This window comes from Triplophysa dalaica, chromosome 4, assembly GCF_015846415.1.
Source record: "Triplophysa dalaica isolate WHDGS20190420 chromosome 4, ASM1584641v1, whole genome shotgun sequence".
Taxonomy (NCBI): Eukaryota; Metazoa; Chordata; class Actinopteri; order Cypriniformes; family Nemacheilidae; genus Triplophysa; species Triplophysa dalaica.
This window is the reverse complement of record NC_079545.1, coordinates 4,327,476-4,355,451: the sequence shown is the minus strand read 5'-3', so window position 1 is coordinate 4,355,451 and position 27,976 is coordinate 4,327,476. Positions and strand designations below refer to the sequence as shown.

General features: G+C 35.0%; 3 protein-coding genes across 4 annotated transcripts in view; all 3 read right to left on the bottom strand.

The window, feature by feature from the left end:
• Window positions 1-10,440, bottom strand: part of rasa4 (RAS p21 protein activator 4) — a 29,337-nt gene extending 18,897 nt beyond the window's left edge. Inside the window, exons 1-4 of one of the 2 annotated variants that reach the window (XM_056746933.1) lie at window positions 10,199-10,440; window positions 6,267-6,323; window positions 4,827-4,940; window positions 4,565-4,626 (exon numbers count right to left, since the gene is read on the bottom strand). In XM_056746933.1, coding sequence (XP_056602911.1) covers window positions 4,565-4,626; window positions 4,827-4,940; window positions 6,267-6,323; window positions 10,199-10,263 — 298 coding nt within the window. In that variant the 5' untranslated portion in view covers window positions 10,264-10,440. Of the gene's footprint in view, window positions 1-168; window positions 895-4,564; window positions 4,627-4,826; window positions 4,941-6,266; window positions 6,324-10,198 lie in introns of those variants that run through there. The other variant, XM_056746934.1, reaches the window with a different exon arrangement.
• A 2,575-nt stretch (window positions 10,441-13,015) lies between these two features.
• Window positions 13,016-17,181, bottom strand: upk3b (uroplakin 3b). The gene is made up of 6 exons (XM_056746764.1): window positions 17,019-17,181; window positions 15,556-15,699; window positions 14,999-15,227; window positions 14,702-14,778; window positions 14,486-14,612; window positions 13,016-14,073 (listed from the first exon to the last, which is right to left on the bottom strand). Exons 1-6 carry the CDS (start codon window positions 17,098-17,100, stop codon window positions 13,941-13,943), a joined length of 792 nt encoding a protein of 263 aa, XP_056602742.1. The 5' UTR covers window positions 17,101-17,181; the 3' UTR covers window positions 13,016-13,940.
• Window positions 17,182-18,528: 1,347 nt separating this feature from the next.
• Window positions 18,529-21,637, bottom strand: prkrip1 (PRKR interacting protein 1). The gene is made up of 6 exons (XM_056746432.1): window positions 21,449-21,637; window positions 21,276-21,354; window positions 19,921-20,021; window positions 19,540-19,625; window positions 19,352-19,416; window positions 18,529-18,934 (listed from the first exon to the last, which is right to left on the bottom strand). The coding sequence occupies exons 1-6, from the start codon at window positions 21,572-21,574 to the stop codon at window positions 18,837-18,839; spliced, it is 555 nt and encodes a 184-aa protein (XP_056602410.1). The 5' UTR covers window positions 21,575-21,637; the 3' UTR covers window positions 18,529-18,836.
• Window positions 21,638-27,976: the final 6,339 nt, after the last annotated feature.

Below are 27,976 nucleotides of genomic sequence, written 5' to 3'. Positions count from 1 at the left end.
TTTTTTTTACCGTGTATGTTTTCATATTCCCATCTTCACCTTGCATAAACTATTATGTTGTACTGTAGTATGTATGCCTACATCAAACACTTTTATTTCAAAAGAGCAAGGGGTGTATAAATCCTGTCTGTATTTTTAAATACTGTTATGTGTTTGGAGAGCACTTACTTTAAGTATTGGCTGGTGAGCTTTTTTAATATTTTGCTGAGAGCTTGTGCATGTCCAGAAAAATATCCCAAGGACCTGTCAAACCATTTTACAGTCCCCGATTTCCATTCTGCATTTTGATGTAAGGCTTTCCTTTGGCTTTTCCTGATAAGAGTTGTTTATCCCGGCAGACTGGAAGGCAGTTTTTCCTCTCGATTAGTATTCCAGCCTCACTCGTTGAGGCTCATTTTCCCTTAGTGCTCTGCTGAACAGCCCAAAAATAAACTGGGCCAGGCCAAACAAAGTCTTTCCTCTTAGCAGAATGGAAATAATGTTTCTTATGCTTTCAAATTGTTACTGTCGCATTGAAGATTTTTTTTTTTACTGAATTACTGAAAGTGTTCACTTAAAATATGCCTATGCCTTAAAATTCTGACTGATATTAAAAAAGAGACTGAGCCAAATCTAGACCTCAAGCTTTTAACCAAAATGAGAGGAAAAACGAAAATTTGACTAAAACAAACTGATTTAGCCATTTCTTCGATGCATCCTGAAAATTTGGAATTAAAATTTCAAAAATGTGACATCCATGCCGAGGAATTTTTCCAAAAAACACGAGGAAATCAATTGGGCACAACCATAAGAAATAAATGAGCCATAGACAAACGTTTACATCAACATTAAAAAAAACATTGACTCCAATAGTAACAACTACATTCAGCTGTCTGAGGTAGACAGCTTTGATTGACAGTCTCTTCTCAGTTAAAGGTCTGCCTCATAAATATGTTCAAAAAGAGTCACAAACACACACAAGGCCAGCCTTGAAAGAGCCAAGGTCTTTGCTTCAAGCATTTAAAGGGTTTTATGGTTCATTCTTTCTTCATCTTAACGTTCAGTGTCTGCCTGTGAACAATCAGAATACTGCTGAGGCTGACTTCCACTGCATTACTGAACCGTTCTTTAGCATGTTTCTGGGAAGTTTTATGTAAGGTAACATGGAAGAACTGAATCGAAAAAACTACATCTTTCATTAGAAGTCTATTGATTTTGCCAAGTAAAAGAAGCAAGCACCACTAGAATTTTTTCCATGAAGAACTTAAACCTAAAACTGTTATTAGAATCACATTAATGCACAAAAGTATACTTGCTAATACTGTTCTATATGATCCACTGCATAACCTGGAGACCTTAAAATGCAGGCGAGATAACGTGCTCTTCCACATTTCTCACATTCAAGTGATATGTCTTCATTTGTCCATTTTCATAATGAGCGACCATGCAGCTACTTTCAGGTCATCTCACACTGTTATTACTGCGCTTGGACTATGATTTGACTTTTAGCTAACCTGAACGTTCACACCCTGTCAAACCAAGGCAAACTGGAGCGCCCGGCTATTTCTGTGCTCCGTAGAACATGTCGTTTCACTAAATGGTATTTCAAAGCCCTCGGAGGGAAAGGTTATGTGAGGCCATTTGTGTGTTATAGCTACAAAGAGTGTGAGGCTGGAGAGATAGAGAGATGAAACAAGAAAGGGTCATCCAAAAGTCAATGAAGGTTAACTTGTTTTGTAGCTCCTGTCAGATTTAAGCATCTGTTTTTTTGTTCAAGCCTAACAACATGTTCTCAACAGCAAGAAAAGGACAGATTTTGCATTTTTGTATATCATTGGGTTTGCAGATGCAGTAGCCTGTCCCCGCCCACACTCAACTCTCATTGGTCCAAAATTCTGCTGTATACTTAAGCTGTAAACTGTAACTTTTTGGTTAAAAATTATTTAAAAAAATTTAAAACTGTCTGCTTAAGATTTGCAATGGTAATCTAGATGAATAATGTACAGTTATGTGGATCTAAATTTTGGAACAATGAGATTAATTGTGGGCGGGACTACCCATTTTTTACAGGAAAAAAAAACTTTTATCCCTTGAGACTTTATCAAGGTGAAGCTGGTCAGGACGACGTCGTGTAAAGTCCATAGGAATAGGACAAACAATAACGTAGAAGGAAAATAACGGTTAACATGTTGCAAGCTGGATTTGAACCTGTATAAACCACATGACCACCGTGAGCATCCGGACCAATGAGATTTCACTGTGGGAACAAAAAAACGGAGTTGAAATGCAGTAGCTCGGTCAGAACCGCTGCATTCCTGTTTGTCACGAAACGGGACTGCGGTTGCCGGGCAACATTTAACAGGGCCAACTAGCTCTGCGTCGTGTTAAAGGCTATTGTGAATATTAACAAGCTGAGCCACAAACGTAAACATTAATTTTTATACCTTATCTGTCCGCAACACCATCACACCGAGCGAAGCAATGTTAATTAATGGCGTCATTTAGCTTTTCCATTCCATCATGACTCGCCTACGTTTGCGACTAGTCATCAACGCATCACGGGGGCTTCAATAAGCGATACTCTCTTTCATCCCGTGTCACGATAATGGATAACCCTGCAGTGTCCTTGCCCCTCAAGCATAGCAGATATGAGCTACAAGCCCAGACAACCACAGTGACGCACCAGCACCATCTCAAAAGACCACCTCAGGAACCATCACAATGTGCAGTCATGGCACCAGAGGGACTTTCCTAACTATGATAATTTAAAAACATGATGTGTCTTTGACTCTAGATTTAAAATATAAGCTTAAATGGTTTTAAGTGGTTGTATTCATCAATTTAAGTGGAAACAAAATACAGACAATAGAAAATTGATACAAAAATAGATTTTTCATGTTCTGGAGATAGCACTATGCATTTCTTAGCTTTAGGTTATATATTATCAAAGGTATAGATCAACCATGACTATAAACAAAAGTCATCATTTATTCACAACCGTATATGACTCTTTCTTCTGTGGAATATAAAAGAAGATATTTTGAGAAATGTTTCAGTGGTTTTTTGTTTATAAAATGGAAGTCAATGGGGTCCAAAGTTGATGAGTGCCAACATTCTTCAAAATATCTTTTTTGTGTTCTGCAGAAGGAGGAAAGTCATACAGGTTTGGAATGACATGAAGGTTGATAGTAGAGCCAACAATGATCGAATTTTCATTTTTGGGTGTACTGTTCCTGCAAGTGCAACCTTAAAGGGTAACTATGGCCAGAAATGAAAATTCTGCAATTAATTATTCACCCTCAAGTAGTTGAACATCTGTATGAACGCAAATTAAGGTAGTTTTAGAAGCTTTCATACTCCTCAGATTGCAGGGTGTTGAGATGGGTTCGGTTATAAGCATTATTCCGACTTTCTTTCTCTGTGTTCATCAGAACAAAGAAATGTGTTTACAGTTGGAACAACTCGAAGGTGAGTACATGGTGAAAGAATTTTCATTTTTGGGTGAAGTATCCCTTTAGTCCTTCTATAAGACTCTTTTCATACATTTTAAGACCTCATTGCCACTTCTAGTTTTAACTGTTAGATTGGCGACACTTTAACTTACATTTACAATAGACTGATTGTAAGATGGCACAACTAAAAAGGATTTGTTTGTGAAAACTCCTTATAAATGCAACATAATTCACAAGGGTTGGAACTAACCCAATGCAAAGTTTATTAGAAAGAGAAACCATCTTTGTGGCTAGCACTTAGCATGTGGGACCGGAAAGTTTTGATCCCCAGTGAGAATACTCCCTATCACATTCCGACACACAGAGCAGTACGCCTCACGGTTAATCCCAGAGACAGCCCTCAACCATCCAACTCTTTATCCTCCAACCATGTGCATGAAAACTTGCATTTCCCCATTAGTCAATGATGTTGTTTCACAACCACTATTCGCCTACGTAATGATTGAATTCAGGCAAATTTAAGCATATTGGACAAATATAAAAAGATGATACACAATTGAATACCTTGTAAAATGGCATTTAAGACTTTATGATACTTTTTAAGGGCCTTCTTTTTCTCTAAATTGATTGATTAACTTTAAATGCAAAAATCTTTAACACCCCGCGGACACCCTGTATACAATCATTTACGTTTGTAGCTCACATGGTTGAACATGTGAAACGTGCCACATTTTAATATTTTATACGTTTTAGGTTTGTTCAGTTCCCTATAAATCTTAAAAAACAAGGATAGTCATTCTTTCCCTTAGCAAACACCACTTACTGAATATGATATGAGGAAGTATGCGCCTTATATTTATATGAGGAAGAAAAGGTCAGTCACATGATGTCATGAGTCAACACATTTGACCGTGTGATCGTGACTAAAGGTCTGTCATGATTGTTAGTCATTATTGTTTTTACACTTGGTTAAACATGGTTAGCTTCAGATATTTCATTTACAGGAGTTGTTAAAATAAGCCCCTATTGACTTTCCATAATAATTTTTATTCCTACTATGGAAAATTATTGGGAGCTTATTTCGAAGTGAACTACTCCTTCAAATATCATTAAACCTAATATGTCTCTCTAACCTTGAGGTTTAGATGTGAGCATCTCCTTACTGATCGACACTTTCCCAATGACGTCATCTCGACTGTGAACACAAGAGAGAGAGGAATAAAACAGCATTAGTAAAACACTGGACAGTATTTACTTTATACATTATGTGCTTAAACATTATGCAGATGTTGTTTTAATAAATTATGTTGATCTAAAAAAAGGTGAAGTACATCATTTATACGATAAAAGAAACATGTTATGCCAGTGTGGTCTCATATTAGATCAGAGTCAAACCTGAGAGAATCTTCATCCATTACGTAAAAAGACACCGTGCGAAAGGAGGGAGGGAGATGGACGTTGTATTCTTCACCCCAAAATGGAGACAGTGTCTTCCATATTGTTGCTGTCCTGAGTTAAAGACACGTTAAAAATTCATTAGTTAAACGTTTGTCAAAACATCATTTCTCATATGAACATATTCAATTAAGCTTACTAGAAAAGCAAACACTGTGATGAGAAATAAAAGATTACAGACTAACCAAAAACACGGTGTCCAATATAAAGTCTTTCTTTTTTATCTTTGTCTTAATAAAAGGAAGTTTTCAAGTTCAATTTAAACTTTAACAAAACAAAACCGCAGTTGTCTTTAACGATAAGGACAGACAGATGCAAAGTTAATATGCAACAGGTAATATCTAATCAGACATTTGCAGCAACGATTGTTTGTTAATGTATTTTGTAAATGCAGTGTATTGGATTTTTTCTCACTCTTGCATTAACAGACTCACTAGATGTTTTTACAATAGTATTGAGCCAGCCTGGTAGTAATTGATTACATGTAATCTGGATTACTTAATCCGATTCCAAAAATAAAGTACTAGTAATTGAATTATGTTACATTTTAAAATACTCATATTCAGAGTACATTTACTTTGTTATTGTTACAGATTAAATTACATGTGAAAATTATTGATATATTCTCCATTGTTTAAACTGGATTTTGAGTAAGAGACAGGCGGGTGATAAATTGAATCTTTCACAATTTGATTTTAGTGTTTTACGACTGTGTATGGTGTATCAGTAACTGATTACAATTCCCAAGTAATCAACACAGCTCTGACAGCCTGATCCAAACATCTGACTACAATCCATATTTAAAATGAATTTACCTGCAGATCTGGCATTCTGGTAGTTTGACCTTCTGACAAAATGATCATTGCAGTTTAGAGAACACTCAAACCTAGTATTGACTCATTCGCTGTAGATATCAATGAGGTAATTGGTAATGCTTTCTATTTGCTGAAAAACAACTTATTTTTACAGGCACTGTGAGTCACCAAAGATGGGGAGGTAAATAAGGCTATAGTTCCGTTGACAACATTCTTATGCCAGACTGCTTTCGTAATTGTGATTTTCCGCAGTGCTTCGAATAATAATCGTGATAAACAACAGTATATTGCAAATGAGTGTTTTTTTTCTCCAGCTCAAATGACACAAAACTAAAGATTGTGATTGGTTGTTTTATCTGACCTTAGTGCGGAAATGCGCACACCATACGTAGCAATCTATGTCAAAGGCGGATTTCAATTAAATCTTCACAAATTAAATTAGCTCGGATTGGCGGAAAATCTCATTTTGAACCTGTTCAGTTATGATAATGAATGATATTATACGCCGTAGAGGTACACGGCTCAACACACTGTTTAAAATGAAATGTCAGAAAAACATACATACCGAATAATGGCTTCATTATCAATTTTCACAATGCAGTATGGGTCACTGCTTCCAGTTCTGTAAGAGAAACAAACAATAATGTTATTGCATTTGTTCTATCATACGATAATTATTAATGTTAGGATCACACATGGTTGGATTCTTATATGAAGAGTTTAAAACTGAAATGCTTATTATGTCGTGGTGGGTCTTACAGATAAAAATATATATATTTAATACATTTGTATTATGTTCTCTGGGATTTAACGTTTTTGCTTTTAATGTAATGCAAAGCCACGCTCTAGCAATTACGCTACAAAGGAACATCTTTGTAAACAAAAAGAGAAACAGATTAAACCGAAACCAAAAAAGATTTTAAAATTAGATTTTACTGAAGAACCAAAATGTTCAAAAAAGAACATTTTTGTTTTTCCACCTGTGTACTTGAGCTTTTATGAAACCAAAACACGATTGATAAGAAAAAACATACGACTCTTTTCAGACTCTAACATGTTGTTGAAAGGTGTTGCCGAGAACTATTTTTGAGACTGCATGGAGTTTTCTGAAAGAAAGCTAAAAATGAAATGAGAAAATATGAGCAAAACAAAAATATACAAAATTAAATTAAAATGTTCAATTCTGTGATGCATGTAAATCTAGAGAAAAACTGTTCAACAGCTTCACATGCAGGGTAACGCCTCCGTGTCACTGTGATTGGGTTCTGATTTTCCACGCTGAGCCACAGGAATAAAGACCACCATTGTGGTCAGTTGATTCACAGCAGTGGGCTGCAGATCCTGCTCTGACCCACATTTCAATAACACATTTGCATGGGACTGTTTTCTCAACTGCTCTCTACACTGCGGCCAATAAACTACGACCAACAATCTACATATGAACAGCTAATAAAAATCGGCTAATCGTTCATAAATCTGACATTCTTTGAAAAGCATCTCAATCAACGATTTGAAAGATCTTTTAGTCATCTATATTACATCTCTAAAACGTTTCTGCTTTAAAGTTGTTTACAAGATTTACGATAAGATGTCGCCTTTCAGATTTACCAGACAGCGTAACAATTTATGTTTGTTTACTGTGACAGAATTGTTCAATTTGTAAATAGGGCTGAGCAATATTGAACACGCAATAACATGCTAAACAATTTAATAGGCGATACAATAATACTTTTAAGTTTGTTAAATCAATTCAAAATCTACACAATTTCAAACTAAAAATTATACAACCAACATTCTGTACATGACTCTCTCTGTCTCGCCAGTCTCTCTTTGATTGCTTAACTTTTTTAAAGTATCGAAACCGTTCTGTTATTGCAATCCATTGCAATGTGCATTGTCTGCTATAATTTTGCTATTCATCTTGCAGCCCTATTGCAAAATGCCCCTGAGAATTGCAGAGTGAGCATTGCACAATCTGTCTGTCTTTTAGGTAACATACCTTGTGGATCATTATAAAAACTATTAAAATACATTCACAAAACCTTTGTCTAAAGAATAAGGCTTTTGTGTGTGTGTTTGCTTCGGTGTCCGTTGAGTATTTAAAATATAGTAAATCATTTGCTCATTCCAGCCTGTCTTAGATGAGCTGCGGACAAAGAGCGAGTGTGGAGGAGTCTATTGTCACCAAGAGGATATTAAAATTCAGAGGTATTGACTGCCCTTGGCAAATTTGCAGAGGTGTATGAGTATTTGTGTGTGTGTAGAATGAGTGCATTGCGCGGTGATGCATCTTCGCTCGTTCAGGTGCTGTATCAGACATTACTGTGGGTTGACAGTTGAACCACATACTATCAACCCCGTGCCACCTGCAGAAAGTAGAAAGAGATGATGACAAAAGAGAGAAGTGTAGAAAACTCTCTCCTCCCTCACTTTCTTCTCTACTCTTAGTTCAAATCCAGTCACGAGCACACGAACGCATCTTGACAGAATCCAGGCCCGGCTGTGAAACGGAACTTCTCGAAAAAGCTGGGAGCCACGTGATCTGTCTGCTCTGTGTCTTGTTCAATGACTTGTTATTTTGTGATACTGGTTAACGAAAGCATTGGCTGAGTAAATAACCATGCCGTCTGCATGCTGCGATAAAGTGATAAAATAACACTTTTGAAACCAAAATCAATGGAGGTCAAGAGAAAACTGGGTTGTTGCAAGAATTGAAAAAATTGATTGGTTAAATGACAACTAAGTACGTGAAACAAAATTTTGCTTTGGAAAAAATGTGATTGTGTGAAGTGGTGCTTGTTACTGTGAAACAGTACTAAAATGTTTTAGATAGTTGCCTGGACGTGGCATTGACGTTACTTATGGTGTTTTGGGTGGTTGCCATGACGTTACTAGGAGGTTGCTGAAGATGTTCTGTGTATTTGGTTGTTTATATTATCATATGATGTTTTAATGGATGGGTGGGTGCTTACTGACCCAAATGGCTTTTAGTGTTCTAAGTGGTTGTTCGGGCATTGTTAGGTGGTTCCCAGATGGTAGCTTACTGGCCCAGGTCACACTGAAATTCTGTTCCCTATATATGGCTAAAGTAATTCCTTCAATGTAAGTCAAAATGATTATGTTTTAAAAAGTCATATTTCCACAATAAGCTGCATTATTTAAGGCGTCATTCATGATCACAGTGCAAGTGGTGCGGGTTGTTATGCATGTCAATGTTTAATACATTAATTAACAATTAATTAATACGGTTTAAAATATTTTTTTGTATAAGGAAAAAAAAGAGAGTGGTCATATTCACTGTGACCAGGTACAGTTAAATGATGACTTGGCATTGGCTGCATTAATTCCTCAAAGACATCCACTAGCAATAATTTCAGAAAAATCGGGAAATACCCCAAATAGGTAGCTATTCATCACCAAAGCTCAACCAGGGCATGTGTAAACAATGGAGGCGAAGTGTTTGTGGAGAATGTTTGCAATCTGTCACTGTTTGCTGTTTGGCAATGTCACTACAGTGTCAATGCAAACACTCTGCCTCGTGTGTTACACACCCGCACACACACTGACCATTAGCTTACCAGTTCAGCAAATTTGCTGCTAATGACTAATTTAATCAAATAGTACAAGGAAGTGATTTTAGGATATCACGAAGAGAAAAGTAGCCTATGAGAATCCCATATCCATTAATATGACCACACTGCTGAAATGTTAATGTGTATCATTTTACACAATCATTTCCTAACATCCTGATGTAGAGAATCCTCTCTACATAACAATTGTTGTTGTTTTGAGATGTTACAGTCCTACGTTTCTTTTGAACCAAAACTGAATTTGTGTTTTTTGAAAGAGATTGATGCCACTTACAATTGAAAATATTAAGACATTTATATAATCCTTTATTTATATGCCTCCTTAATGATTTTAATTAGTACTGTGAGCTTCAACCAATATCAACATCAGACAGTATAGACATAAATAGCATATCATTAAACATAGAATGGAACATAATGGAAATAATGAGCTATGTTAAAAATGTAAGTAGGGGTACTATAAATGAAAAAAATCTATGTATGAATACATAAATTAACAGACTGTCATTCATTTTAAAAGTCATCTAGACAGAACAAAAGACATCTCTTTAATTCTTAAACCTTAGTAACTACAAATGTCCTATAGACTTAACATTAAAACACAGTTAAACCACAATATTCGTATTGCAACTTTAATATATCACAAAGAAAATTCATAAATCATAATAAAAAAAACGGCTTATAATATTATGCATAAATTCTCCGTTTTATGTGTATACAGTAAAGAAAATATATTAACGCTTTCATATTACATTAGTATAATACGCTGTCACTTTTGATCTATACTAAGTAAATACCAAGTGGTTTCCAAATTCCACTTTCAGTTTCTTCAAGTAGCCAAACATACAATTGTAGGAACAACTGCATCTCTGTTATAATAATCATAAAACGCCATAACATCACTTACATGTCTTTGACTGGCAGGTTCTTCCCTTCCACGATCCTGATGAACAGTGTGCTGCGTTTAGACATGCTGCCGTTCACTGACACCGTATCAACACACACTTCTTATTCCTTCAAAAGCGCCTGAGAATGTTATAAACATTGCAGAAATGGTCCAGACAAACAGACTGCTCTGCATCTAATGACCTGAAGCTTATCATATACAAAACTACGAGAAGCGACACCAGTCAAGCGAACGTCTACAGAATCCACGCGTCTGGTGGGAGTGGCTGGATGGATCACACGCTTGAAGAATGAATAGGTGTGTCGGAACTCATGCGGCACTGCGCAGACCGAGCGCCAACTGACATCGAGATATCGCGAGAGCCGTTCTCTGAAAGTTCTTCTCGCGGTAGTGTGATGTCATTGACGACGGGTCTCCGCAGTACCGTACAACTAATATATTGAGTTGACTGAATCGTACAAATTAACTTGTTTTGATGACATCATGATGACATCATGTCAAGTGTAGACGAGGTGTGAGAAGTGTTTATTCATCATTTTGATTAATAACATATTTTTATGTAGTATTTACGTATATTGTAAGTAAGGAGGAATTCTATTGGATATTTTTACGTCCAGGGTTCCACTAGGGGGCCTCAAAATGACTTATTAAAATAACATAGAATCAACTTAAAGTTAAATTTTCTTCGTAGTGTTTGTTTTTTAGGCAAAGTTTACTGTACATTTACTCCATCCTGAGAACAAACTTCTATCCAATACCTCAAAATATACCATCAATATACAACTGACTTTGTATTGAATCTCTAGTTTAAATAGCTAAAATGTAAAACACAAATGTGCAATGTAAAAAAACAGCAATTTTACAGATTTTTCTTTTACAGATGTTTTACCTTTCCAAAGCTCGCCCGTCACTATGGAAACAGATCAGTCTCAAAAATCATACATTTACAAAAAAAAAATCATAAATGTACAGCACAATTTATATTTACAAAATCAGATTCATAAATTCAAGACACAATTCATAAATACACAAAGATTTTCCCCAAATCCTCACACAAATATATCTCGCAGAAATTCATTCAAAATGTTTTCACAGATGTGTATATTTTCATTCTCTTGAATCACTATCCGTCAAACATTGCTTTTGAAGGTTGACAGACAGCTCTTCTGAATGCATGCAGGGGAATAAACAAGGTTGAAACTTAAAAAGAAAAAAGCGATTCAGAAAGTCTCTTTGATTATGGTCTTTGATGAAAATCAAAGTGTAGACTCTAACATAATGTCAGCTCTGTATGTATAGACGGATTGTAATGCATGAGAAGTGCTGTCAATGCGGTCTGAACAGTCAGCCGAGGATCGAGACCTTCAAGAGGTGTTCCTTTATCACTCAACAGTGTAATTTACTTTCGAGCCAGCCAAAATGACCAACACAAGTACACTGAATAGCTATTTTGAGGTCTTGCATTCAATAGCATAGCAAGGTAAAGAGTTGAATAGGCTCCTGTGTGGTTTTCCTTTACATTTTTTCTCAACATAAATACAGGCAATCCATAGGCATACTGCATGTGTGTGCGCGTGGGCACAGGGTGACTCACTGATCCAGTAATACAGGCGAGATTCACTGCACCTTTAAAGAGGTGACCAGAGGACGGGATACGCAGTGTGGGCTTCCTGTGACTCACCAGGCTAACAGAGAGTTTCCTGACTCTACTTCTGTATTTCATCTCTTTAAATATGAAGTGTGTGTGGGGGGTTAAAGTTTTTATTTAGCAAAGGAGTTTTCGTTTGGTGTAAAGACATCACATACTGTATTTTCTTGTGTAAAATGTAAAATGCAGATTCTTTTTCATACTTTGTCCCAACTAGGGCTGTTACAAAATCAAAACTTTCCAAAACGATTATTATGGCCAAAAGGATTCAGAATAACTGTATAGTGTCACGATAGGATGCTGAGAGGTCAAATTCATTTTTAATTGTGTGTTTTGTCTTTTATTTGGGCAATGAATTACACAAATTTGCAACGAATACAAATTTATGGAGGCGAGTTAGTAACCCTTGTGACACTTAAGGCAGTTTACGATATCCGTAGAATGATCATGCTATCGATAAACCATGTTATTATATCACAGTTATTGACAGGTCTGGTATATCCCAAACATCAGTGGACACAACTAAGTATTTTTTTTATTGTGGGGTTCTGTTCATTTTATAAGAGTCCTAATTTATGCATCGTGGTCACAATATCTAGTTTCTATGTCTAACACATTGCAGCAAACATTACCTTAGTTTACAATTTGTGTTTTATAAAAATATGAAACTGCAAAAATATGTAATATTTGTGCAACAGTAAGTCCTTTTGAAATAGAACTTAACTTGAAAAAATAATTTAAATTGCATTGCATTATTTAATTCAAGATTTTTATCCACATGGGTGGAAGGGCTGTTTAAGGCTCTTTCCTCCAGTTTCCACTTGAACAAGATGATCAAGGTCAGGCCAACAAAAACAGCTAACACCCTTAAAATATTTTCATTGAGATGCTTAATCAATCATCCATCTTCTATGCTCTTATCTTACTGTATCTAGGGTCACAGGGAGTGCAGGAGCCGCTTCCAGCATTTCTCAGGTCATAGTCAGTGAAGCCCCTTTGGCACCCTGGGCACCTTATTACATTTACATTTATTCATTTGGCAGACACTTTTATCCAAAGCGACTTAGAAGTAGAGCACATAGGCTCTATAGAAGTAGAAGTAGTTCACAAAGCTATGCTACTAGAAGGATAAAAGCTGCTTAAAGCAAAGGAGAGAATAAACAACAAGATATATATAATTTTTTATATAGTAAAAAAATATAGTTTTTTGTAACTATATTTATATATAGTTAGGAATGACATCAGGGGTAACAAAAGATGATGAAAAAGTTTCCCTTTAAGGGTGATTGTACTGTATTTGATTGTTCTCTAGATGATACAGATTTTTAAAACCTTGGCTTTTGCTATTATTTGAGATGCATAAAATGTGTTTAAATTCAATGCAAGTGCACTCCACATTATAATTCTTTGAAAGAGTTGAATGTATTTTGTATAGATCAGCTAAGAACAACAGTCTTGATACTTTATTGAGATAATATTTCTATTAATATGTTTTCCAATTTTGTCACAGACATGATCTTATATTATAACTATAGCTATAATGTAAACATCTGCCTTTTTAAATATATGCGCAGTATGTCCAGTTTATCACACTGTATTATTGTGCTGCAAATTTCAGACCTGTCCATTTTCTGAGCTAGTACACATCGCCATCTAGAGAACCAAATTTGAATGTGCGGTTAATGCAACTGTATTGAAAATATTCTTGAAACCTGAAGTAACAAGACCATTAAGACTTAACAAATACATATTTGGATATATTAGGACTACAGATATCAGCATACAAGAGACCGTTCTACAGGAAACATTCTCATGGTTTCAATATCAACCAATATACAAATATGTCAAATTTTCTTTCAATTTTCATCAAACTATTAAAAACACATGACTTTCTCTCCACTGATCATAATACATGAATCAGTTAACTGTTATCTGGATCAGATGATTTTAGGAAAGTGCTGTTTTTTTATTTTGCAATGTGATACTACAAATACTGCATAGTAATAGCTTGCCCTGGATTCTGGGATGCAGTGATGGTGTTTTGTAAGCCCATAGTTTCTGGAGTTCAGTGCAATGCCATCAGAGGTTACTCCGCTACTTTTTCCTTTCTGGTTCATAAGCAGTGTTTTCATAGGGATGCACTCGGCCTGTCAGGTTGTGGGTGTCGTAGCGGGGCATGCGCATTGAGCTCCTCCCTGTGATGGGCTTAGACTCCTTCTTCTGACCACTGGATGAACAAGTCAAGACAGAATTGTTGTTTATTAGCTTTGCCAAGTTATAAGCATTATAAATAAACAGATAATGCAAAACTGTCATGCAATTAAATTTACTACAAAAGCCAACGGTAAAAACCTACCTTCCCACTTAATGTAATGCATTTGATGGACAAAAAATGTAAATAAGTCTTTAAATAAACTAAACAGAAAAATAAAAGATCATTGCAAAATAGTTGTCTTACTCTTAAATCAATTGACTAGAGTGTTGTTTGTGTTCTAAGAAATATTTTAAAATATTTATTTGAGATGTTATTGGTACTATAAGATTTTTCCACTCTTGGTTTGAAACTGGGTATTTATTCTAATACATTTTATATTCAAACGTTAGTTTTCATATTAATTGCCAGATATAAATTGACTCACCAGACTGCACAGAGCACGATGAAGAAAATGAGTAAAAGAGCCAGAGCCACACTGAGGATGGTAGTAATAACAACCATGGCACCAGATCTTGCAATAAAACCATCATAAATGCTTGCAGGGTTTTGTGCTGTATAAACAGAGTATTGAGATCCTAATCATTCAAATGTATTTTAGCAGTACAGATGTTAATTCACATGACTTCATAAGGACTCTTACGAGTGATAAGAGTGATGTTGGCAGACCAGTTTGTCTCTTTTATAATGCTGCTTCCCTTGACAAGAACATACTTGAAACTGCAAAGAAAGCACAGTTGTGATACAGTTAAAACAAACTCATATGACTGTTTTATATAAGGGGTCATTGTAAATAATAAACATATTCATAAAATGTATTTAAGGCTGTGAATTTAACAATACAGATTTGGTTGAAATGCTAAACCAGTTACTGTGTGTAACACAAATTTTTTGAATGATTCACAAATAAAGTTATGAACTACATGATTGTGCGTCCTACCTAACAACAGATCCGTTAGGCAACATTCCATTGCAGTTGACGGTAGTACAATTCCCAGCTGATCCAACTACAAAGTAAAGAGAGTCTGAGGACTTATCACACGGGAAGTCTGACAGAGGGCCGACTTTGGTCAGAAAATAGTTTTTTAATTGAGGTCCGAATGCTGATGGATATGGAGACAAGCTGAGGATGCCAATATTTGTCCTGTCGATATCAAAGGTGTTGGTTGCTGAATGTGAAAGAGAGAGAGGATGTAAGAGTCTAGAAAAGTGAAGTTTGAATAGTTTGACAAAGTCTTACTATACCTGAGAGTTTACAGTAGTGGGTTTATATAAAATAGATTATAAGCATTAAGGCCTACTTGACAGACAGACATATTGCTTGAACACTTACTTCAGGATTGGGGTTTATAACTAATTAAAGTATATAGTTATTATAAATTGAAAGTAAATATAATGAGATTTGTATAAACTTGAGTATTTAATCCAGATTTTCAGTTTGCACTAATATTGCTACTGAAATAGCCCTTAATTATTATTATTTTTTAATAATTTTACCTGAGGAAATTGCCGGCACCAGCCATATCTCACACTCTGGACATGTCTCATTGAAGTAACAGTGCGGCTGCTTCAGTATTACAGTATTGGTGGTGATTTTGGCTTGCAAATCAGCAGGTGTAAGCACTGGAGTTGCTGTCTGACCTGTAAAAAGTGACAAAAAGTTTACAGAGCTATTTATTGTTCTGCCATTGTTCTTTGTCCCCATTGAATCCTGTAAGTGTGTCATTCAATAATGATCTCAACCTGTTTCACCTGAACTTGTCAAAGAGAAAACTGATTGTATAACACCTACAGGTCCTGAATGTTGTAATTCTGGTGGTACAGGTGTTTTGACGAACAGGGCAAGGAACAGTATGCAAATATTTTGTTTTGTCCTCTTTGTTTCTTTTGAGACTAAGATTCTATTTCTAGAAGTTTCACAATAATCTGTCATTCTAAGGACATTTTTTGTCTGCACCTAAATACCAGAACACTAAATTTAGCCGCATGATCGTTTAGTCATAAACTTTTTTTTTTACTTCTAAAACTGAATTATCCTTAATTGTATTCCTGATGACTTCAAAGTAAAATGTAATTAATAAACATTCCAAACATTAAAAGAAAATTTAAAGATTATTATATTATTAAGATGTATAAAATTATCAATTTATTTTTTGTTGAACTGACAAAGAAATTTACGTTACATAACAAATTAAAATCTGATGCTTTAAAGCAACAAATTTAAATAATGAATGGAGATCCAGAAAAAACACAACAAATAAGCATTTAGCTATTAGTGAAATGTATAAAATGCTCGAAAATATAACAAAAATATTATTTAAGTTAATATTATACATTGTTAAAAAATCCTGTTAAATGGGTAATTTTCCGGAAACTTGGGCACCAGTAAAATACCATAAAATAACAGTGTCGTCATGTAAAACTACATTTTTAATGTTTCTGTTATTAATTTGCAGGCTTTTCCTGTAATTTGACAATTTTTACTGTATTTTAAAAATACATGAAGAAACATGTAAAAAATCATTAAAATTGCGTAAAATAACAATTGTTTGTACAATATTTGTAAAAAATCTTGAAAAAGAAGAGTAAAATTCTGTAAAATTACTGTTTTTATGCAGTGGATATATAATACAAATTACAATCTGACACCTTAAAGCAGCATTTTCAAATAATAACTGTAGATCCAGAAACATCCCAACACATAAATGACACACAGCTATTACTAAAATATGTAAAAAAAAAAAAAAAAAAGATATCACAGAAATATTTTTGAAGAACTGAAAAAAAATGTGGTCATAAATGTCTTTATACATGGAGAGAAGTTTAACACAATAAAAACATTATATGGTAACGGTGTGCATACCAACCAATAAAACAATAAATATGAATGTAGGATAATAGAGAAATCCGATATCAAGGTCAAAAAGTCACAGACACAAACATAGAATGAAGGCACTTACTTTTTACAGCATAGGTACACACAGTTAGCAGGAACACCAGTCGGATCACTACATTTGTTTTCATCCTGTAACAAGAATACATCTTGTTTCTTATGAATAAAATCCAAAGTGAGAGGAAACCTTGCAGGTGTCTAGCACTCAGTATCACACCGGGCACACGCTTTTAAACTCCTAATAAAGAGAAGTCGAAGGGAGGACGGATTCTCAGGAGGGCGTGTGAACCCCAGGTTAAAACTAGGAGGTGCTTTCTATAAGTGTCTTGACATGCCAAAGGCTGACTATTTTGTTACTATGCAACTTGCAGAAATTGTTTCTATACTTTGAAAACACTTCAAACTTGAATCACAATGCCTGGAACGTTTTCATTTTCAGCAGAGATGGAGATGCCCATATTGAACATGTGATCAAACAACATATGCTTTAATGGAAAATGAGAGTGAAGGAGGGTTTGAATGACTAACGTTTAAGTCAACAATCCTTTATATACTGTTGACTTTATTCCCACTGAACAAACACATGACGAGACACACCCCAGGACATAAAAAAGCAGGGGTGTGGAGTAACAAAAAAATTACTCCTAATAAGACAAGTGCTCCATTTTTAGAGCTATACAAAATGATGCACTTTTAAAGAACCAATTCATTACCAAACAATCATTTAAAATACATAATTAGTAACTCATAATTCATTAAAAAATTGCATTAATAGTTTATAGTACATAAAATTGTGCTTTGCCTGTCTGTTTAGGGAAAAGTATTTGTAAATTTCATTCTCTTGTGTGCAGTTTGTACATATGAGGTCTGTATGTGAATAACAAGTAAAGCTCAAAGCAAACATCACAGACAATGACTGGAAGGGTGAGTTGAGATGTGACGTATTAGGACTCCAACAATATTCAAGATCCTATTGTGGTGAATCAGACTGTAAAGTATTAGCAGGATTTAGAAAGCTGTAGTACAGGGTGGAGGGTACATTATGCTGCACATTCACATTTAAAAGGAATGTGACTAGATGTGACATTGACTAATGAATATTCAGACAGTTGCTCTGTCAACACTGGTATTATTGTGCATTCAGATGAAGAACTTGTCGTCAAGTGAGGAACGATTGTCATCGTTACAGAAGGTTTAGTTGATGCATTATTTTCTTTTTTATTTATTAATAAAGTATTTAAAATAGGTATCAGCAAAAGACCCACATAAAACTGGAAGACAAAAGCTCAATGCTGATATGCTTCGAAACTAAATATAAAAGCATATCAAGACTTGAGAGGTACATGATCTGAAGTTCAGAAACATGGGATAATGCAACAATACAGCCAATTATGGTCCATTATTATACGTAAAAATGATTCATGAGAAATATTTTTTGTAGTATTTAATAATATACACATTTTCGGAATCTAAATTAGACACATACTAAACTGCATTACATGTTAAATAATAATTTAAAATAAAACTGACATCAAGGCACTGTGGGAATTTCCTATGAAATGAATAACAAACTCAACTATTGTTTTGTGGTTTATTAAAAATGCATATTTACAGAAACAAATACAGCTTGAGGTGAAACCCAAACACATCATGTCATCATGAACGACCAAATAAAAAAGAAAAAAACAACAATATATTAAATGTCCAGTTTAAGAGTTTGACATCTGACTCAGGCAGGCATGATGACAGCAGGCTTCTGAAAACACAGACCTGGAATTTGTTGTCATTTCAGCACACGCCTCTGCAAATTTTCAGTTTGAGGTGAGTCTGGTTTGCTAAAGACGTCTGATGGACAGTGTTGAGTCTGTGAGCCCCTCACATGCGTTCACCTCTTGCCCATGATGAAGCTGGGCGCCTCAGCATCATCTTCTCGCTCCTCTTCTTCAGAAGAGGATGCTGGTGATGGCTCCTCCGAAACTTCACCTGAAACAAGGACTGGTTTACTCATCGCCAAATCATAGATTACAATTATGCCTGTCAAAGCATTTAATTCCTGTTAATCCTATAATTTCTTTATTCATAATGTGTCAAATCCACATTTATTTATAAGGAATGAAAACTAAACAACAGCACCACGAATTATTGTTTAGTTTGGCAGTTTGTAAACATGACAAGCATAGCATATGTTTCTACAGCAGTGCTCAACTAATCTTGCACGTGTGAAGAAACATTTTTAAGAATGATGGTGTGGCAGTTGTTCGGACTAAAATCATAAATATAAATGACTTTCATCACATGATGCGTGTGCACATGCTTGTCAGTTTTTGTCAGACTGAATGTGTTTATTTATGCATGAAAATAAATGTATTAACTAATATGGTTAATATCAACATCTCTGACCTCCTTCTTTCTGGCTCTCCAACTTGGCTTTCTTGGCCATCAGCTTCTTCTGTTTCAACTTCTCCCTTAAATGACGGAAAATAACATTTGTGACAAATGAAACTCCGGGCCATGCTGTTGTTTGTATGAATGTAAGGCTAGAGTATGTGAAATGAACATATATAATGGAGCTTCAGACTTTCGCAAACCTTTTCTTTCTCCGTTTGGCTGTTCTTCCCTCAGCAGCCTTTTGGTTTTCCTCCAGCTTCTCAATATAATCTTCATCCATCTTTTGCTGTAAGAGAGAAACAAGTAGCATAAGTAAAGCATTGGTAAGTGTATTTACAAAAGATTCACAACTGTTGGAAACAATAGTTAACAGTAAAGTTTATGGAGGCTGCGCCCTGTGACCTTCAGGCCAGAACAATTCCATCATTACTCCAAGGCAACACCCAAATTTCATTTGTCTGCTGCTACAAATTAGTAACGGAAAAGTATACTTTAAATATGCACAAAATATCTGGATGCTTACACAGAATTCTTAGAAAAGCTGGTGAAATTGAATAATCAGTATTTAGGTGAAAGGTTACTTTATCAGACAATCGTTCCAGAAAGTCTTGTCTCTGATACTCGCGGCGCCGCAGATGTCTATACACATGAAATTCGCCACTGCCTGCTCCAGCACTGGAACCTGAAGAAAATAAACAAATGCCATAATACAAATAGGCATATTTCCTGAATATATTACTATTATTTCTATTGATCAAAATAAAAATGCACTTAAAGCTCCCCTAATCCATAAAATGCACTATTAAATGTTGTTTTAACATTTCTGTGTGTCAGGATAGGAGTGGGTGTACAGAACCACCCTAGAATGATACAAATCCACCCATTCATATTTTTAAATCCACAATAAACCTCAACACTCCTCTTGAACGAGTTGTTGGAATTCTCTCAGTAAGTTGACATCACATTGGTTGAGTCCTTCCTATGACTGCAGATGGAATCTGCTCTCATTGAGTTGTCTGCCATTGTTTTCACACTTGTCTACTTACAGTGAGCTACAAGAATGTTTTGTAAACAAACAAGGTGTTTTGTTGTTGGATGAAAGACTGAACATAAATCTACATTTACTCCCGACATCGAGCCTCAGAAGAGGCTGTGGATTAGTTTTACTTCTCAGCAGAATGCGTAGAAAACATCAGGTGAAGTCACTTTACACCGGTATGCTTCAGAAACAAATGTTTTTAAAATTCTGGATTCATGATGCGTCTTGTTTTCAGTTTTCAACATATGAATTGCACTTTGTAAAGACATAACGCAAAGTGCATTCACTCAGAAAACAGCGTCCTCAGTTTTTAAACAAATAACACGTTTGTCCCTTGTACTCTCACTTATACAAAACAATGTGCTTGGTTTTTAAAGATGAGACAGTCTTTCATATTTGCTTAATGACCATTCTCTTCAATTTTGTTTGTGAAAGCATGGACTCACACAGCTCCGCCCTTTCTTCTGTAAAGGGGGTGGAGACCAGCAGCTCATTTGAATTTAAAGAGACACACATCAAAACAGCCTGTTCATCCTCACCGGCAAAATGGAGGTGTAGGGCACAGTATAATAAAAGATATGTGATGTATTTTGAGCTGGAAAACCTCAGACACTTTATATTGACTCCTAAGATTTATATAACGTTGTAAAAGGGCTAGATTTGGGCACCTTTAAATTGCATTAAAAACAACTTTAAGAAAATATGACACAAAATCATTCCACTACTGCAACGTGTCTGCAAGTTTAAGTTATACAGGTCTACAACCGTTTATCACTTTTTTCATTGATGTGAAGACACATGCCTGGACCATTAACATAGCAAAGAAATAAATAAAAACAGTTGTTTAGTTTTACTTGCGAGGAGTTACATTTGTGAGAATAAATAGGCTTTACTAACCCATCACATCGCGCACAAACTCTGGTGGAGCTCTTGGATTCCACTCTTTTGGTTTCTCTGGTATGGGCGCAGCTTTGTCCTGCAGAAGAAGAACCATCGAAACTTATTTCATGATGAATGCTTTGCAATTCTTTATTAGCATCGTTAGCACAACAGGTCCTGTATCAACTCACGGGGTTTCGCATTAGTCTCTCCAGCTTCAATCGCTGCTCCTGTGCTGGAGTTTTAGCGATGATTAAAGGCTGAGACTCTTTTTTCGGAGCTTTCCCAGATCGAGCATTTTTCTGATCCGCAGACATGACCCTCCAGCACTTTCTTCTTCAAGCCTTAGCTTCTTCCTCTCTTCATTTATGTGAGTTCGTATATCTGCGGATACTGCCACCTACTGCGCCCTACTGGACTAATGAGGCTCTACAGCGTTATAAGTATGCAACGCTACATTGAAGTATATATGGAGAAGAGAAATAAAAAGGTAGCCAACAATTTATTGTTATCAATATGTAAATATATTTTATAAGGATCATACGCTTTTCGATTTGGTGAAGCTTTTAATAGAATGTTTTATATGTACTTGACTGCCATCTAGTGGTCAACATTAAGAAACGCTGCTTAAAGGGGCAGTTCACCCCCAAAATTCTGTCATCATTTCCTCACTCTCGATTTGTTTCAAATCTGTATAATTGCACTATTCTGATGAACACAAGATATTTGGAAAACCAAATTTTCCTACTATGGTAGTTGATTTCATTTTTTTGGTGAACTGTCCCTTTAGGGGCCCTTGTACTGTAACATTTAATGGGTGTATGACACTGAATATATATTTATGACAGTTAGTGTTTGTTTGTTAAGGGGGTGCATATATTCATTCTTTTCTAATTCAATGGAACATTCATTCAAGTCAGCCAATGGTAAAAAACTGTAAACTATGCCAACATACTAACATTAACTCAATAAGGCCTACAAATATTTTTATACTTGTGGGCCTTAATTAACTTCCTTTGAACTTCTGATTCAAACCATCCCATATTATAAAGTTGATTGTTGTCTGAATGTGTGCAAATTTTATTGTGCTAACTTATTTACATAGCAACTTACATGACGATTTAAACCAAAATCCTACAATATCATACTGTGTCCTTTAATATCATTGTACATGTCAAGGAACATACAATCATATTTTCATTGTGTTAGTTTCTATCCCAGAGAGATCATTTTTCCAGGATGCTCTTTCTTGTTATAGATATCATGTCACCATATGTTTCACTTCCTCAGGAGGACACCAACATCTGTCATTTCCTGTACAGTATATAGGCAGAGCAAGGCCACCAGCAATTTCAATCCACACCACCGCTATAAGTGCAGACAGCCCACATCCTGCATCTGCCAAGCCTGGGTTGATACGTCAAGTGTATATGCCACAATATGCAAAGCATAACTAATATTTCAGGCCCTTTTCAAGGATAATAGTGTTTAAATGGTAATTGTTTGTTGTGCCTTAATTAATACCATTTAAATCAATTAAAATGATGTCAATTTAGACATATAACATAGGATTCAAAATCCACACACCTATAATGTGTGGTTTTAGAATTTTTAATACAGCTGTATAAAGCCTAAGAGCTAATACTGTATTTACTGTACCTGCAAATAATTCGTAAAGCACACAAAACCAATTTAATTTCTTTCCTAATACTGCTGTAAGTCATTTAGAATTTACTGTTTAAAAAATTATCATTCATAAATATCTCATAAGCCTTTGTGTAAGCCCCAAGATCTGAGGCAATCAACATTTTGAACCATTGTTCCATTGTTGTATATGCAGTACATAACAACCATGTGACTCACCTGCTATCTGGCTCTTCTGCCTCTGCTTTATGGAAGCAAATAAGAGACATAATGTTTTGAAATTTAACAGCCTATGAATACTTGATTTTGAATTATTTTACTTTGGAAACCATGTATCTGAATTTATTTGTTTCGAATTTACCTCTATGAAATTTAAATATGAAAATTCTTGATTTCCAATTTAAAAACCTGAATTTAATGCTCACAAATTCAGATACAAAAAAAAATAAACTTACAGAATTTCAGATAAAATACATTCTGATAATATCTATAAGTTAATTGGCTCCTTTAACTGAAATGCAGGATTTTAATAAATAATAAAACAAACTAATTATTTTAGAATGAGAATAAGAAGTACTGAATCTTTAAAAGCCCAGTCATAGGGTCAGTCAAGCGAACAGGAACTCGCTACAGGCACAAACATTTTGTGTCTTTCTCTATATAGATGTGCATGTTTCTATATGTTTATGACTTTATCGTCTGATTAGATAGTATGTGTGTGTGTTTGTGTATGTATATATAAGCGCTCTTTACTGTACTTGTTGAGTCCTGTCTTAACTGGTTAAGTGCGCTCACTCGCAGACGTGATTCATTTTGTCCTTGCATGTCATAATAGCCAGAAGCAGTCTTCAACACACAGTTTGTTATAACTCAAACCAATCCTGCCCCCCATAAGCTCTACAGAAGCCCATAGTGTCACTGTTGTGTGTGGCGGAATACCTCCAGGACAATGTGTGTCCACTAGAATCCAATTACCCTTTACAAACATGTTAACACAATGCATATCATGTGTAAGTAGAATAGAGACGCTCGCAAGCTGATACCTCATCATGTGGGTCCAAGAATATCAAATCACAGACAATATAATGGAAAAGGGAAAAAGAAATGAGAAACTGAAATGTTCAATATAGCCGCTATAAAATCCTGCATTTCAGTTAAAGGAGCCAATTAACTTATAGATATTAAATATTCATTATAAAATCAATCCATGTTCAGGTCAGCCAATTGCTTGTGCATCAGTGCACTTTTCATTGGATTTGTTACTATGTCATTCAAAATGCCTAAAGTGTAAAGTACTTAAAAGTTCAAATGAGTCTTTTCATTTGCAAAAAAATCTAGTTTAGAAAAGTTATAATTTCCCATAGAGCTAATTTGTCATGTGAGAAATGTTTGTGACACGTCAATATGTAATTTATTTTTACAATAAATGCAATTGCAAAAACTGCAATACACAAATAAATAAATAAACACATCTTTAATGGATTTGAAGACTTATTTCAGTAAAGCAATGATCTTTTTTGTTCATGTATGTTTTTAGAACCGTTTATATAGATATATATAGTTTTTATTGAAACTATGTATGAAACATAATTCATACATTTGTATATACAAATACAAACATTGCTATATTTTACATAATTCTGGAGAGTATTTTAGACAAAATGAGTGAGTGCATTATGAGTCATCAATATTTCTACTTCTCATACATAGACAAAATTGTTAATTGTAAATATCCTTTCAGAAGTGAATATCAACTATAATAGCAGCAGATGACATCAAAACTGTTTAAACAGAGACATTACTGTGATTCTGAATGCTTATCTGATATGTCTCAGTGATGTGAAATAAACAACTTTGTTCTTACATTAATCATATAAACAGCCAGTTGACTCAGTTGATAAAAAAATGCATGAGTTCAAAGAGTTATACCATGCAATAAATCAATCCTTTTCTCATTACCTTGTATCTGACATTACATAAAGCCCTCACCCCAGATTTCAAAACAAGATAAAATACTGACAGCTGGTATTTGAAGATCATTTCGCATACCACATCCTGACAATAATGTTGAAAAAAGTGAGCTCATTTGAATATCTCGGCTACCATTATGAAAAACCACCTAGTTACTGTAAGACCTCGAGAAATGAGTGAAAATCGTCTTGAACCGAATCCTTCAAACTTTTAGGTTTAAAGCTTTCAGACAAGACAACAAATTTTACTATGGGTTTCAAGTTGGCTGACGACCAAACCAATCAGACACAAGATGATTTTGAGCCTCTTGACTGAAAATAATCCTTTGAAGTTTATTATTTCATATTATGGTAAAAAAGCCCTATAGACTTAAAGAGCATTTATATACTTTAAATTTTTCATGCATTTTGCCAAGGTTTACATAGAAAGACACTTACAGTGCATTCAAGGCATATACATTTTTCATTAGTATGTGTGTTTTTCTTTGAATCAAACCCACAACCTTCTGCCGTAAAATCCTTTCTTAAGATTTAGTTAATGTTGATTTCCTTATGTTGGAATCAACCCATCAAGAAGCATCCTGAGCCATGATGCGCCATGAGCCACCGTCGGGTTTTCATTTGACCAACACAAATAACCTGGAGGAGGGACAGAGGGTGAAAGTGACAGAAGGTCATTGCCATTCCTTTCTACTCTGTGGGGCATTAATTCAGGAAGAAAATGGTCCTGTCTGGCAAAAACCCATTTAAACAGATTGCAATTAGGAAAATATGTTTTGAGTGAATATTGTGTGTCAACACTCCTGACAAATCTGCTTAATGTTCCTTAAATATGACAAATGCCCTGAATTAAGCCATTCTGTTATTGAGAACACTTTTTTGTATGTAAGCACACAGTGAAACTTTTTTTCTCACACACTGCAACAATGAATGACAGTAATGCTGGTATCATTTATGCTTATGGAATTTTGAAATTCAGCAAAGCTCGGTCACTTCTCTCTGCAATTGCAGATGCTAATGCTGATCTCATTTTTTTTTATCGCAGCAATAACCAGGAAGTTTTAGAACTGGGAAAAATTAAATCATAACTAATATAATAACAGTATATTATTTGGGGGGTTGGTGGCTTGAGCTGTGGTTAAGTAATGAATTATTCAGTGGAACAGACTGACTTTTCTGATCAAAAAATGTGTCTCCATGTTTGTGAAAAATACTTACGAAACATTGAAGAAAGGAGAATGAAAAAATAAATGGCGTGAATGTCGGTTAAACATGACAATGCTCAGTTTTGTACAAAAAGTCTGATTGTTTTGTCTAGATTGAAGCACAGATTTCATCAGCTTCTTTTTTATGACTAACATTAATACGCCTCATTAACATGCATTGTGAATCTGTTATTTGTGTGCATTTCTTTGATTGACATTTGTTATGATTAAACCTGATTGAAATCTGCAGTGTGAAAAAACGCTCTATGAAATCTATCAAAAACAACTCTTCAATCCCGTGTCGACAGCATTCCTCATGCCTCCATAATGAAAAACATGGATCTGTGCCTATGATAATACATGCTACCACAAGCATATCCACCTCCACAAATAAAACCCTTAAGCCTGAAAAACGAACCCCAGCTTTCAGGAGTCGAATACTTCCCTGGGGCCATCGCTGCTTAAGTCAAGAGCAAGTGTTGAGGATGGAAAATGAAGATGTATTGGAGTATGAGGATTTGAGAGTCTCTGAGGAGAGGGGATCGTATCAACGCTATCACGTTCAAGGTCACCTTCATGATAGACATGTCTGTGTGCCGACAGATGTGGACTCTGTCTGACCTTATGGACCGATGCTGTCATGTCAAAGGAGACTGAGTAATTCTTAGAAGGCACTGTGCCTCTAGGCTTCATGCTAATTCTTACGATGTGATGTCATCGTGAGATATAAACTGTAGAGATGATTTACTGAGAGTGTTTCTCTCGTAAGTTCATCTCTGTTATAGGAGCGTTAAATTCAGATGTTTTTTACTTTAGGTTTCTGAACTATTTACTTAAAAAAATTTGGTTACATTATTTTGTTCAGCCTTGAAGTGAAACTGTGATATCTTACTAAATAAATTTTTACTAATTCTCACGAATTTGTACGATCTCATTTATACATTTTAGAATGATCTGCATTTAGGTTTAGGTGCAGGTCTTCTTGACTGTTCTTTACTAATAAGCATACGTTTTTGTATGATTTACATTGTACAAATATAGCCAAAAATATTTACAAATTCTCATGAAATCAGGCGGTATATTTCCTAATATATTTAACTTATTTGAATGAGCGCTTCCTTCTTAATGTCATTTTTCAATTTAATAACAAATATATTTTAAATATGCACCAATATCCGTATTGGTTAATTACAGCCATTTTTTACACTATCGGCCGAGAGTAAAAAAAAACTATGTTTAGGGCCGATATATCATGCCAATCAATAGAGGACAGAAAAATTCAAAATGAATTTGTACTCTTCGTATAGAAAACTTAAAGAAACAATAACAGTGTGATATTAATAGTCATAATATAAATTAATAACATTCAGAAAGTTAAGAAATATTCATTTAATTTTCAGAATCTGTATTGGTATCGGGAGACTAAATAATCAGCTATATGTATCTGTGGAGAAATTAAGTACTGGTGCATTTCTTATATATTTTAAGAAATGAGTGCATTATGTGTACTTTGGATGGGATCAGAGATTTTTCGGAGAATGCGTTCATCATCTTGATCTACTCCACGCAAATACTGTATGTACTGTTTTTAACAGTTACTAAAAAGGGATTATCACCAATAATTGACATACAGACATCTTTTTGACCATTCACATTAATTAATATTAAGGCACATACCCTCCCTTGTAATATTTAATGTCTATTCTCATAGAGAATCTTGACTGATTTTAATATAAAATTTAATCTCCAGCCGCATTACGTCAGCAAAACAGTGCAGCCTCGAAACAAAGTGCAGCCTCATTTGTCATAACAAATAAACAGCTTTTGATGTCCACAGGAGGCATTCCATAACAGGATATCCATAACTAAATAAATCCCACACTCTAAAATGTGATGTTAG

Coding starts and splice junctions, on each gene's coding strand:
- upk3b (XM_056746764.1), bottom strand. CDS start 17,100: ATGTATTCTTGTTACAGGATGAAAACAAATGTAGTGATCCGACTGGTG. Junction 15,700..17,018: donor GTGTACCTATGCTGTAAAAA/GTAAGTGCCTTC, acceptor CACTTTTTACAG/GTCAGACAGCAACTCCAGTG. Junction 15,228..15,555: donor GGTGCCGGCAATTTCCTCAG/GTAAAATTATTA, acceptor TTTCACATTCAG/CAACCAACACCTTTGATATC.
- prkrip1 (XM_056746432.1), bottom strand. CDS start 21,574: ATGTCTGCGGATCAGAAAAATGCTCGATCTGGGAAAGCTCCGAAAAAA. Junction 19,626..19,920: donor TGGAACGATTGTCTGATAAA/GTAACCTTTCAC, acceptor TCTCTCTTACAG/CAAAAGATGGATGAAGATTA. Junction 19,417..19,539: donor GCCAAACGGAGAAAGAAAAG/GTTTGCGAAAGT, acceptor CCGTCATTTAAG/GGAGAAGTTGAAACAGAAGA.